Genomic DNA, 14,986 nt, shown 5'->3' with positions numbered 1-14,986 from the left:
CGTCGGTTCCTCCGACAAATGCGCCTCTTTTTTTCTGCGTTTACGTTTAGACCAACTCTGAGCTGAACAAATAATTGATCAAAAGCGTTCCTGTTGTGACCGTCTCATCGTTTTGTATAACTGCCCAATAGCCTTCCTTTTAAAAGACAGCTGGGTGTGATTTGGGGCACTTTCATCTATTACTTCTACCGGGTTTGAAGATCCATCGTTAGGTCGTCATTAAATGTTATAATAACCTTCCCGCCATGGCCATCTCGTTTTTATTTTCTGGTATCTAAGACGACATTATCTGAACCATTGCTTCTAGTTCAAGATACTAGTGCATCATTTTAAGAATATATAAACTGCTATTTCTCAATGACTCAAGCAACCCCACCATGGTTAGTTCCTCAACAACTGTAATAGAGTTAGACCCCGAGTTTAAATCATGTGTAAGCCACAAATTCCGATCATTTCACTTTCTTTACGTATTAAAACTCCTAAACTATTTTAGAAGAAAGTAAAGACTATCAAATCAAATATAAATATACATAAGGCATAACTACAGAAATGGGCCCCTCACAACTTTGCTTCCTAATAACTTTCTGAAAAATGAATGTTTCTAAATGAAATTTACTTATAAATACATTTCAATAGTGCAAATTACGATTATACCAGAATTTAAAGTGAATATAACAAAAAATGTGGAACAGACATCAAAAATTGGGGGTGGGGTTCAGCATAATCGTAATCTCCATTAAAACATATGGGGACACAAAGTCGAAACGTGGAATATTCGAAACTCCTCTCAGCCACCCCTGCTTCGAGAAAAATCTCAACAAATTCCGATGCAATAGTAATTTACACAATCTGAGACATATTTGTTGAAAATTTCATTTAAAAATGTCAATTCAGAAAGTTATGAGGAAACAAATTCAGGGTTAGTAAGCAGTTGTGTAGTAATGCCTCTATCTCACTTTCTACATACATACATACATACATATATACATATATATATATATATATATATATATATATACACACACACACTGTTAAGGGAAGAATCGAATGTATTTCGTTGTATGTCAGTGATGATTGCTGTTGTTGTTTCAGCCCCAAATATTCTGGAGACGACAAATCAAAAGCATTTCAAACATGATCATGCTGTTTTTTGTTATTAAATTTTTTTCCCAAGCTTTGTGTACCTGTACCATGGACTTCATATATATCCAATGTGGTCTTCCTTCTTTTTCACAAAACTGTAGCACCATTTGAAAGATTTAGGTGCTATTTTTAGTAGCTCGAGCGACCATGTAAAGGCTTCCCTGGGTTATATTGGGCTGGTTTGACAAGACTAAGGAGGCAATAAAAGTTCGTACACCATATATACATATATATACACATATATATATATATATTATTTGTATTGTATATATATATATATATATATATATATATATATATATATATGCACGCCTGGCCAATCTTGCATGTGGTCAGGTTGATCAAACTAGTTTGATAAGTGCCATCGCACGAAACTCTCGGACCTTGAGTCACTCTGTTACTTCTACTAAATATTATTAAAATTAATATGTTACTTCTGTTAAATATTAATAAAAAATGTACATATACTCATATCCGAGTTCTATTTTCCGTTTGCATCGCCATACCTGTATACATATATATATATATATATATATATATATATATATACACGTATATATACCCACACAAAAATGTATGTGTAGATATATATATAAGGAAACAAGATATGAAAGAATAAAGTATGAAACGGAGAGAGAAAATGTCTGTCAATGTCAAAAGAAAAAAAAAAATACCGATGAAAGATGATGTCTATTATGATAGAATTAAGATATAGATGAGATGATGGAGCGAAATGTAGAAGTAAAGAAATAGAAATGATTCTTGAAAGAGTGAACCATAAGTGTGTGTGTATGTATATATATATATATATATATATATATATATATATATATACACATATATATATATACACACACACACACACACATAGCGTGTGTGATATTAATTTGACGAGGCCATGCGGCCGCATTTTAAGAGGAGACGGAGAATATGTAATCCCTCCGTTAAAGTACGTGTAACTATAATATATAAACAGATATAGATGACATGTACTTTGCGAATAATATATATATATGTGTGTGTGTGTATGAAATAGTGAGAGATGAGGTAATTGAGTAAAAGTGAGAGAAACGGGAAGGTGAGAAAAACAACCCCGACCAAAAAAAAAAAAAATTGTGTAATGAATAAATAAAATAGCCATAATGAGTTTTAATGATAATAAATAAATAATCGTCCTTGTTTCTAAACGGTATTTATTTTGTCTGGTTGTGGTCGGTTGGTGGTGATCATCCTTCTCTCTCTCTCTCTCTCTGCGCGTCTGCCCTCTTTCAATAGAAACAGACATGTGTAATGTACATTTCTACACACACACGTATATATAGATATATATATATATATACTTGGTATATAATATATATATGTATGTATGTATATATATATTTATGTATGTTGGTTTAGCACATGACCTTGCTGGTTGAACAATGGTAAAAAAAGAGTCAGTTAAAAGCTTTCCAAGCGCCGCCCGATCCCCAAACAACCGAAACACGACAGAACGACTTGCAAAGATGAGCGCTGCTTCCTTTGCTTTGTTCGATGATGATGATGATGATGGTTGTGGGGTTTTTTTCCTTTTTTTCAGTTTTATGGGTTTTGTTTTGCTTTTTTTTTGGAGGGGGGGATCGGGTTGGGGTTATTTTTGTTGTTACTTTGTTTCTTGACAAACCATTAAAAACCACCCCACTCAAGTACATAAAAAATTTCCAGCCCTTTTAGATTTCTTTTTCCCCCCTTTTTTCTCTCAGCCCTCTCAACCCGAACTTTTACCCCCCTTACGAATTTTATCAGCAAAATAATATTCAGAAAACACTCACCGTCATGTAACGTGCCAATGACCTGCGGGGTTTACAAGTAATTTTCCACGGACCGCCTTGACCTTTGACACGAAGAAGAAGGGGAGAGAGAGAAAAGAGCTAGACGAGCGGGAGGGAGGGAGTTTGTTTGGTGAAGGAGGTGGGGAGGAGGAGGAGGGAAGAGTGTGTCTAAGTGAGAAAGATAGTGGGAGAGATATACGGAATCATAGATACAGAGAGAAGAAAAAAATAGAAAGAAAGAAGAAAGAAAATAAAGAGGAAGGCTGGCAGGTAGGTAAAGAGTACTCGAAGAGAGTAGGAGTGTCGAGTTCGAATCAAGAAGAAAATGGTGAAGTGAACGAAGGGGAGATAACGATAATCAAAAGAGGTAGGGGTAGAGGAAGAGGTGATGAGAAGAGGAAGGTGGAGGGAGAAAATGTTTATGTCTGTGTAATGTAATGTTTAAGGAAAAAGAAGAAACAAAAGATGGCGGAAGGGAGGGAAGAGAGAAAATGAAACGAAGAGAATATCAAAAAAAAAAAAATTCAGTTGTAGAAAAATAATAAAACTCATATATTTGAAAAAATGCAGAAAATTTTAATAGAATTTTTGGGGGGATATTTGAGAGCAGGAAAATTCTGAACGATTCTAAATCTCACATTCCTAGACAAAATGACTTGCTTTAAAAAAAAAAAATAAGAGCAAAAGTGAAACAATAAAATTGCATAATTTCTTTTTTTTAAATTACGCGTTCTCAATCTACGGGAAACAGTTTAATTTTACTTATAAAAGAAATTACAGGTTCTAGGTCTCGAAAAGCTTTACCTAAAATGACATCAAAACACGCAAAGAAAGAAAGGGAGGAATTGGGGGGGGGGGGTGACAAAAAAAAAATGGCGTTTAGCAGAGCAAGGAAGTGGCGCGATGTACGATATATATAAAGCTCGCTTGTTTTATGGTCGTCACTGAACTGTATATAAATTACGTAAGTGCTTTGTAAAAGTTAGAAATTCTTTTTTATTTAAACTATTATTTATATTTTTATTATTTTTCTATGAAAATTACGAAATGAATTAATTTCTCAAACTTGAAGCCTGAAAGAAAAACCTATCGATCGTGTCAGGATTTGATTCTGGGCAAGCAACGTTTTACAACTTCTACACATTCCGCTGACGTCAGTAAAGAGAGATGTGTGTGTCACAGTGTTGAAAATAAGAGACGAATAAGTGTAGGGGGCGGAGGAGAAGAAGAAGAACAGGCAGGGGCACGTGACTCCGTTCTGCTGCAATTGTCACGTGACGCTCTTTTCCCTGTCCCGAAGACGTTGAGAAGAAAAGAAGCCTCGACTTGTCAGTTTCTTCCTCACTTTCACGTCCATTTCGTTTCGATGTTTGAATCGTTCTCACTCTCGACATATTCATAAGTGATGAATATACTATATAAGACTACTGATTGAATGTTTTGATGAACGTCTGGTCTTGTTTTTGTTTCATTCATTTCAATGCCCCATGCTGGGGCAATTGCCTTGAAGGGTTTTAATCAAACGAAATTGCCCCAATTCTTTTTTTCATTTCAGCCGGGTAATTATGTCGGATCGCTAAATTACGGGGACGTAAACAAACCAACACCGGTTGCCACGCGGTGGAGGAGGACAAAGACACACACAAACACATAGAATTGGCCTCTTTCAGTTTCCATCTAACAAATTTACTCACAAGGAAGGTTTTGATCGACCCGAGTCTATCGTAGAAGCTGCCGGATAATGGAACTGAACCCGGAACTATGTAGTTGGGCAGCAAACTTCTTACTACACGTCTACGCTTTATTATCCTCTTTTTACAGCTCGATGACAACGTATAAAAAAATGCCAACTCATTTGTAATATTTTCAAATGTGTGGCGAACAAATTTTCTTTCTTTTTCTGATATTTACGGACTCATGATTTGTTTCGTTGTCATTCACCTAACTGGCGTATTTGTGTGAATTGCATGCAAGAAATTTAATACAAAAGTATCTAAGTTGGTAACGTAACTTAAATGTTACAACATTTATGCAGATAAAATATAATTGAATCGAATTATATTCGAAATTACACAGTACTCGAATAAACAATGGTAATTACAAGAGGTCGTCTTCGCAGTAGCTCGATCAACAGAAAATAACGTAATGTACTTATAAATCGTATTCTACACCGGAGAGAGAAAAAAAGAAACAAGATGGGATGGTCATGGCTGGATCGCTTTTGATCATAGTTCTACTTGATCTGAGAATTTACCTGCGGCTAACTGCAACAAATCTAAATCTACATATAGGATGATGAGAGAGAATGCGTCGTTCTTTTATAAGAGAGGAAAACGACACTTCATTACATTTAAATAAAAGACACGAATCCAAATAGCCAGTCTTCGGCTATGATGTTAATTGCCCATATTAATGATGATTTCGGTCATTTTTTGCTCCATCACTAATTAGTACGAGTGTATAATGACGTACTTAATTATATTGACCTAGACTCCGGCCAGATGTGATCTCAAGTTGGTTTGGAATAGTAAATATTTAATTGATACTAATTAATCAAAGTAATTATTATATTCTTGTTTGACGCAATAGCCCTAGGTCATGTTCTAAGGACGTCCTTGTCATGACCATACCATTATTTTGATTAATCAGGGACTTACATTGTCTAATTGTAATATATAGCTTTTCTTTCCTTTTACTATTTAAGGGGCCAAGGTAAGATTTAACTGCTACTTCTAGATTTTGAGCGACAACAAAGAGGGAGATCATAACTAGACTTGTGGCCCCTAGCCTACTGTCCAGTTTCCCCATGCCTTTTTCCCTACTGTTTAACGCAGCCCTGATCGAACAGAACTATGATCAGAGGTGTTCTGGATACGTTCCAGTTATGACCATCTCGCCTTTTTGTCTATCAAGGACTACATTTTTTTTTTCAACGTATAAAACTTGAAGATAATCGTTATATTTTATTATCATATTTGGATCGTTTTTAAAATCCTTCCAGTCACTTAATGTATTTCAAATTTTTACCAGATTTCTTCAAATACTGATAAAGAAAATCGCATTCGGCTTTTTTATTTGTTTTGTTTTGTTTTGTAGTATTTAAAAGTGGTTGGAAGACTTTAAAAAAAGATTCTCATATTTTATTTAAGAGGTAGGGTGTGATTTGAGGACGGTCTGGCTACTACTTTACCAAGTCTAGTGATTACGTTGACTGGTTATATTTGACCTTGTGGTGGTGAGGAGGCCTCTATGTCTGTGTCTGTCCCCGCCACCACAGCTTGACCAACTGGTGTTGATTTGTTTACGTCTCTTTAATTTAGCAAAAGTACCAGGGTTTGATAAAATTAGTACTGAGGACGAATTGTTCGACTCAAACCTTCAAAGCAGTGTGCCCCAGCATGGTCACAGTCAAATGACTGAAACAAGTAAAAGAAGCTGTTAGGTGTGTTGTCAGACCTCGGAATTTCTTCAACAATATCTCTGTCCTACTTTCTCTCTCTCACTCTAATATACTAAAAACCAGTGAAAATTAAAGTGCCACCAACCTATCAGCTGTGTACGTGTATTTCTCGAAAGCGTTACGTTTATTTTACGGTATGTTATTTTTCTCGACACGTGTAATGAAAACAAATTAAAACTATTACTAGCTAGCAGTAAAATAAAGAACTTTCTAAATAAATACTTAAGGAAAACATCACAAGTTTTCCGATATAAGCATTGTATGAATAGTTACGGTTGGCACGGATGGCTGATAACCTGAAATTTGGTGTTTAATGTCAACCCAGGAATCTTATCTTCTCTCTTTTACTTGTTTCAGTCATTTGAGAGCAGCCTTACTGGGGCACCACTTTGAAAGGATTTAGTCAAACAAATCAACCCCAGTGCTTTTTCTTTTTTTTTTTTTAAGTCTGGTACTTATTCTATTTGTCACTTGGGCCAAAACTGCTAAGTTATAGGGACGTAAACACAAACACCGGTTGTCAAGCGCTGGTAGGAAACACACTGGGGCGAAACTGCAACAAATGAGAGATGACGAGCTTGTTCAGTTTCTGTCTACCAAATCCTCTTTGGTCAGCCTGAGGCTGTAGTAGAAGAGATTTGCCACGCAGTGTGACTGACCCCAGAAGCATGTGGTTGGGAAGCACCACCTTTTATTTTTTTATATAGACTCAGCTTGCCTTTCAGCCTTGCAAGGTCAAGAAGGAGGTATGAGGGTCGATGTAACTGACCAGAAAACTGAAGGCGGTGCACCAATACAGGATACACAGATAGATAGACAGACAGCTATTCTTTTTCTTGTTTCAGTTATTTGACCGCGGCCTTGCTGGAGCACCGCTTTAAAGGGTTTTTAGTCGCAGAAATCGACCCCAGGACATTCTTTGCAAGTTTAATACTTATTCTATCGGTCTATTTTGCCGAACCGCTACTTTACAGGGACGTAAACACACCAACATTGGTCGTCCAATGCTAGATTGTTCTAGATCAAATTTTAAAATCATAATAATATCACATGCATAATTCAAATAGTTTGCCCGTTATGTCGTTCAGTAAGCAAATACATAGATAAATTAATAAGCAAACATAGAGAGAGGAAACAAAGAAAGCTTGTGCGTGTCATCACGCAAAATTTCGTACATACATATGAGAGACAGTATATATGAATTAGGCGTATAGACAAGGCCGGCTGCGAATTTTTTTTTTCCCACGAGAGTTCCGGACCCAAGTAATGAACTCATTTGCATACAGCCAATCAGAGCTCACTTTGAAAATCCACATGCTGTGTACTACTACAGTACAGCCAGTCATGCATAGAATGGTGTATGCCACTGAGTATAGTATAGCAGGTTTCACATAGGCACCACCATCCTTATAGATCAATTGAGCACCATCTGTATATGGAGCTAACATTAGGTGTGTTACTGCATGTACCCAAGGAGGGCGCAATATGACACAACGCCATATTGATTACAATGTTTTCAGATCAACCAACATTTTCAATTAGGAATGTACAAAATCAGTAAAAAAAATTACGAAACTACACTCATGTTCTCTAGTAAATTTCGCAAATTGGCAACACTTATGGCATCATCGGTGAGCAGCTCTCCATTCACTTAATATACTAAATTCCACATTTGTCACCCCTATTAACCCATTTAGAACAGATTTTGCTATAACACACATTTTCCACTGCACTCATCCAGAGTATTTTCATGATTAGGTAGACATTAGTTTGATAGTTGAGCTGTAATTGGCTGTATGCAAATGATTTCATAACTGGAGTCCTGGACTCTCGTGGGCTGGCTCAAGGTACCAGCAACTCGGGCAGTCGCCTGGAGCACCATGTGCTAGGGGGTGCCAAGGAGGGCGTGACAAAGACAAAGAAATTTTCCACGACCGTCAGCTTGTACCCGCCGAAGCTTAGCATGTCTGGGGCGCCAACAACCCTAGGGCCGGTTCTGCATTTAGATGTGCACGTATATACACACACGCATATACATACGCATGTGTACATATATATATATATATATATATATATATATATATATATATGGCAAATGAAAGATGGAATATATGAGAATTTATTAATCACGACAATTGTTTCGACACATCAAGCATCGATCCCTCATGGATGGTACACTCAATAACTGGTTCAAGAGCATCCGGCGGTGCAGATGTATCTCGTCAGGTGATAAATACAACTCGTTAAAATAACAGTTCCGCAATGTAACTTCACGTTTTGTAGAAAGAAAAGCAGCCAGACGGAGGAAATATCTTCATTTATATAGAAGATCAAAAATGAAATTACAGATGGCAAAAAGAGAAACGAACACAAAATCCAGCGAGAAAAAAATTTTAAGTAACTGTTAAGAAACATGGATGTACAAACGCCCTCGGGCAAGCTACATGGCGCGAGTACACTCGCTTATACAAGCATACACAAAAATGTGAGCATATGCAGACATGAGGTCTGGTGCTGTCATGATCACAAAGCAAGTTAACTATCAACTTGGTGTTTGTAAGAATAGGGAGGTTAAAAGTAAACTTAAGTCATCCATACCTTACAGTAAATTAAATTATGTTACTCATTCCCACTGCATTGTGCGAAAGTGCATTTATATGCGTGTAGGTATCTCGAGAGTCATTCAGTATTTCTATTACTGATTTTCTAGTTAGTCCACAGAATAGACAAGGATTCTTCAGAGCAGAGATGGCATCTCCTGGAAATTATAATGTATGGTTTCGCGTACCTTACTAGGGACCAATTTATGCTGTACTTCATTTTATCCTCCATCAGTTGCCATACAAAATTGCCAAAGATGTTGAATGTCTCTTATTGATACATATACATACATATGTATGTATGTAGCTATACATATGCATACGTACACTTGTACTTATCTATAAATCGAGCTGTTTTGTATGTGGTTCTGACTGAAAAATCTAAGGGGCAGCTTGTACACGGTGCAAAGCTAAAATTTTGAAGAGCAAGGAACTGCAGAGCTAGATCAGGTCTCAATGTCAGATTTGGAATCGTTTCTATGGCTGGATACCCTTCCTAATGCCATCCTCTTTACATAAGTCTTCATTTTATCAGAGCCTTTGAGACAAGTAGTTGGAAGAAAGGTAGTTGTTCTCAAATGGGAGCAGTCATCTAAAAGCTCACAACAGAGTAAATTCTATTAAAGATATTTGAGGACCAGGAGGAGTTGCTAAAATGGTTCATTGATAATTTGAGGGAGATTTAGCTAAATCAGCATATAGACACTTCTCATTTACTCTTAACACCACACAGAATGAGATATAAAAAAAAAACCAAGGCAGTAAATAGATTGCATAACATTTATCAAGAAAAGACCTTACAGCTGTCAAACCATCGAACCCATACCTACATAGGAAGCGGATGTTAAATGATGAGGGTGGTGATGAGAATGACAGTGATGATGTTGGAGGGGAGATGGTGAGGAGGGGGATAATGATGAGTGCTACATTTCCCTCTTTCATTAGATAGTACACAAGCAAAAAGTTGGCATAGTCTTATGTGGAGGTCATGGCTGGAATGCTTTTGATCCATAGATCTGACTCAATTAAGATTTTTGGCAGAGTTAAATAACAATTGCAACAACAACATTTCGGACTACTCAACCCCCCCCCCCCACACACACACACACACAAGAGCAACTTTCAATTTATCATAACAAGTCTAAATGTTATTAGGAAATGTCAAAACAAGTCATTGAATACCAGCCTCCTGCCAATCTTCACCTCTTCTAAGGACTCTGCTCTCCCACCACACACACACACACACACACAGATCGTGTAAGTGCACACACACTCATACAGTCAAGCACACACACGCATGCATATACACACTGAAGAACACTCATACATACAATTCATATCAAACAAACCCTAACCCTTACTTAAAAGTCGAGGCCAACTAGGTCAGGGGTCTTCAAACTTTTTGACTTGCGGACCCCTTTATATTTCAGGCTTTACCTTAGGGACCCCCTTATAAACGCTTATGAAATTTATACATAAATATTTGCTTAAAATAACTTATATTTTTACATTTATTTATTTTACAGTATTTAACAAATAGGTTTATTGTCAATTAAAAGATTTCGATTAAAAAACATATACAAAATCAAATTGCCCATGAAAAGTATTTGCTGTCTACGGACCCCCTGTCTTGTACTTGCGGACCACAGTTTGAAAACCCCTGAACTAGAGAATCACTCAGTTTGCTAGAAATAACAACCAATCTTGCTCAAATCACAATCCTACTACCATCTTAGAAAAGAACAGATTGAATAATATGATTCTAGGTTCTCTATACATAGGAAAAAGCAAAGAAACAAATGATGGTCATGGTTGAAATGTCATTGATTATGTCTCTACTCAACATGGGGCTAAACAACAACCAGTCTCTTCACCACTACAATAACTAACTATGCCCCAAACGGTGAGCCTCTACATGGTCACTTGGCCTGCTAGAAATAGCAGCCAATCTTCCTCAAATCAAACCATGCAACCTTAGGAGAAGACAAATTAGATTATGTGATCTTGGTTTTCCTGGTCATATGATAAAGCAGGATAGTCAGTTTGATCAGGCCTGACCTGTGGTTAAACAGCAAATAACTAAGGGCCTAGTAGTAATAGTGACAATTACAAAATACCTGAAGCTGATGATAATTATAATAAAGATTTCAAACTTTGGCACATGGCCAGCAATTTTAGGGTATGCGAACAGTCAATAACATTGACTGCAGTACTTTATTTTATTGACCTCGAAAAAGATGAAAGGTCAAGTTGAACTTCATGCTATTTGGATGCAGAATGTGCACTATTGATGATGAGTAGTATTCCTATTTTGATAAAAATGAAAGCAGATTTATCAATTTGAACTTCTGTCAAATGTAAGCACAACAGGCCGGATATTGTTGTTTGGGACGGAGGGGCAAAGGTGTGTATGGTCATAGAGGTCGGCTGCCCTGCAGATAAAAATATCTCTTTGAAAATCAAAGAAAAGAGGATATCTATGGACAACTGTTTCGAAACCTCCAGCTTCTATTTCCAGACTATGAATTCAATAATAATTGGAGCACTAGGTTTTGTTAGTAAATGCTTAAAGGAGAATCTGGATAAACTGGGATTTTCAGAAAGAGAAATTGACTGGCTGATCCGTACATTACAAGTCCAATCTGTGAGTGGAACAGTAAAAATATGCAAGACTTTTCTTAAGTTCTAAATGTGTATTTTTCTGTGTTAATGACATCCCAAAGATGGAACACTGTATCTTTGTTTGAAACTGGTTCCCTCATCAGTGGAAGATTTATAATAATTAAAAAACAGAAGAGACATACATACGTACATACATAAAAATCCACAATATGGTAGAAGCCATAGCCACTCATAATAAAAAGGAATACTGGTGGAATGTACCAGTGAAGACCTCAATAAAATTTAAGCACTACAGACCTGATATAATGATTTGGGATAGAGAAGAGAAACTGTGCACAGTTGTGGAAATTAGTTGCCCAGTGAATGTTAACATAAAGCTGAAGATCAGTGAAAAAGAGAACACTTATGCTGAACTATTGAGAAATCTGCAGTTAATCTATCCAGAGTACACCTGTTATTACTGGGGTCCTGGAATATGTAACACACTGCCTAAATACTAATCTTGAGAAATAAAGCTTCTCAAAAATAGAAAGCTAATTCGAAAATGACAGATCCAATCCATCACTTGAACTGTAAAAATCTGTAAAACTTTTCAGAAGTTTATCATTTAAATATATATGAGCATGTCTAGATATGTAACTATATGTATGAGAATACATACATAAAACATACAAACAAAAATATCCGGTTGATGTTGAAATTCTAATGAACATCGCTTTATCAAGTATTGAAGGAGGATCTCAGAACCCACCTCTATCAGGTAATCCACTGTCATGAGCTCATGCAGCAAGTTTATAAGTTAATGAGAGTGGAGAGAATTTGTCTTAACCTGTGTCAGATTGCTGAAGGTATGCTATCCAACCTGGTGTTCACTGACAAAAAGAAATTTGACATCAAACAGACAGTAAATCATTAGAATGACTAACATTGGAGTGTATCTGGTTCCATTAAGAGTAGACTAGTAAATCAACGTCAGAATCCACAATCAGTTATGATTTGGGTGGCTGTGACAGCCACTGCAAGGTCTCCCCTCATTTTAGTGCCCTCAGGTGTTAAAATTACACCCAACAACAGATTAGTGACACTCTGGAAGCTGAACTGCTTCCATAAGCGAATGAGTACTTTCAAAATGCACCTTGGAGCTTCCAACAGGACTCAGTACTATCCCACAGCTCCAGACACAACACTGGATTTAGAAAAACACTCCATCGTTCATAGGCCCTCAAGAAGCACTGTTCTCAACCCGTTGGATTTTTCTGTTTGGTCCATCTAAAGCACTCTTCATGCTTCACTCAATGCTCTGAAGTTAAAACTGCACCAGGAATGGGCTTCAATTCCATAAGGACAGCTGTGTGCTGCATGTGAAGCATTCGCACCTAGACCTAAGAGTGTGATTCAAAACAGAGATGATCATATCGGATAAATATGGTAATGTCATAATTGTGTTTCCTTTACCACAGCATTGCAATGTTTGGACCTGAAATATAATATTTTGTTTTGACAAAATTTTAAAAAGTCGGTTGCCTTAATTTGGGGACACCCTGTATCTATCTATCTATGTTTAACAAATTACTACTTGCATGTTATCTCCACACTGTAACAGTAAATAAATACATATTGTTCATAATTGTATGCAGCTGTTTGTTGTTTAACACTTTCTCTTCTGTGATCCTGTAAAAACCTAGGCTAAAAGATATTCAAGTCATGACTATCTCATTTTGTTTTTTACTAGTATAGTAAAACTAAATCTACATTATCTGATATGTTCTTTATAAAAGATTGTAGAGTGTGATTTTAGGTAGATTTAGCTGATATTTCTAGCAAGCTGAACTATTTAAAGCCATATTGCCTCATTAGCAGAGATGACTGTAGTCATGATATTGATAGATTTCTCAAATAATGCCATATAAAAAGGGTTTTTTAAATTACTAATATCAGTACTTGACCTTGCCTGAGTTTCTAGAAAGTATCAGTCTTGACCTCTCCTACTTAAAAAAGACATGCTGCTTTGCAAATTTCAATCTCTTCAGTGCAGAATTGTGGCCTACAGCATAGAACACACACGCACATTTGTGTGCATGCGCATGCACTCACACATACACTTTTATATATTGAGGTTTTCAATTCATTTTCTCATTTATTCCCATCTGTTTCTTTTTATATTTTGTATTCCAGACTTGACTGTGGAGGCATTTTAAAATCAACTCCATAGGATGGATTCCTCAACAGTTTCAAGTAATACCTGTGTTGTTACACTTGTGAAAAGAAACTCATTAAGTTCTGTAAAACTTGGAAGTTGTAGTGGGGTCTTTATAAACCACAAACTCAGAATTGTAATTGCACATGCTTCCCTATTGGCTGAGCTTAACTCCAAAGACTATGAACAATTAAGAAGAGATCTCACTGCTAATAAACTTACTAATTTGCTGCCAAATCATAGTGCCGAAGTCGTGTTTGATGCAAGGAGGTATCAAGTGCAGAATTCTTCAAATCAACATTATGACTTGAGTTCCAACAACCATCAGAATATTGCCAGAGAGAAAGAGATGTACACTATCATTCCTGCAGCTATAGAACTAATATTCAAATGTGAAAGCTTTCATCAAACTTCAGAACAATTCTTGGCCAAAAGTCAAGGATGGTTCTTCCTTCCAAGAAAACACTTTTTTTTACCTTATTTCATTTTGATCAAATTGCAAAACTATGATGGACTTCTTCCAATAGAACCTCTACTTGTGAAATCTTCTGTAGAATGTAATCCTGGAGATACAGTTGAAGTGTTTGGTACACCTTATGGCAACTTATGTGTTGAAGTGTTCTTAAATTCTGTGAGCAGAGGTGTCATCAGCAACTACTTTGGTCCAAACAAAGTTCAAATACTCACTGATGCTCGTTGCATTCCAGGCACTGAGGGAGGACTTGTTTGTACTTTGGATAATAATAACCTGAAGTAAGTATACTTATTAAGCTCATAAATGAGGAATAATCTATTGCTTTTTGACCACTTTCAATTAGTTTTATTTATCAAGTATTTTTTTTTTGCATATATATTCACTTAAATTTGTGTTTGTTTAGTTTGTTTGTTTTGTTTTTTTTTTCCATGCTGAGTGGAGTTTGATGAAGCTTATTGAAGCAGTCATCCTTTGTTTTCTTGCCCTTACTCTTTCCAACCCTTACATGTAAGCTGTTTATTCCACACAAGTTTTCACTTATCTAAGCCACTGAAACTGATCAGCTACTGAAGGGGCTCCAAACCACCAGGATGTGGACCAGTACCAGACCATGGGCCATTTGGTACCAGGCCAGTCAGAAAGAATAAATCTTAGAATTCTATTTCTATTTTATTGATG

At 36.5% G+C, this 14,986-nt stretch overlaps 2 protein-coding genes across 15 annotated transcripts in view; one reads left to right on the top strand and one right to left on the bottom strand.

Annotated features, from left to right (window-relative positions):
- LOC106882512 (uncharacterized) overlaps positions 1–3,105 on the bottom strand; it is a 147,189-nt gene extending 144,084 nt beyond the window's left edge. For both annotated transcript variants that reach the window (XM_089363910.1, XM_014933208.3), the window contains exon 1: positions 2,955–3,105. The gene's annotated coding sequence lies outside the window, so the exon portion shown is untranslated. The remainder of the gene's footprint in view (positions 1–2,954) is intronic.
- Positions 1–14,986, top strand: part of LOC106882513 (peroxisomal leader peptide-processing protease) — a 63,775-nt gene that overhangs the window by 9,133 nt on the left and 39,656 nt on the right. For 2 of the 13 annotated variants that reach the window (XR_016244488.1, XR_016244487.1), the window contains exons 1-3: positions 3,284–3,918; positions 4,510–13,064; positions 13,812–14,586. Coding sequence is in view for 8 of the 13 variants with exons in the window: in XM_089363918.1 (XP_089220044.1) it covers positions 13,850–14,586 (737 nt within the window). In the remaining 5 variants the exon portion in view is untranslated. Of the gene's footprint in view, positions 1–3,103; positions 3,225–3,283; positions 3,919–4,509; positions 13,065–13,811; positions 14,587–14,986 lie in introns of those variants that run through there. The other 11 variants (XM_089363917.1, XR_016244490.1, XR_016244489.1 and 8 more) reach the window with 11 other exon arrangements.

This window comes from Octopus bimaculoides, chromosome 15 (genome assembly GCF_046866305.1).
Source record: "Octopus bimaculoides isolate indiv1 chromosome 15, ASM4686630v1, whole genome shotgun sequence".
Taxonomy (NCBI): domain Eukaryota; kingdom Metazoa; phylum Mollusca; class Cephalopoda; order Octopoda; family Octopodidae; genus Octopus; species Octopus bimaculoides.
The sequence above is the reverse complement of the archived record's forward strand: the minus strand, read 5'-3'. Positions and strand labels throughout refer to the sequence as shown.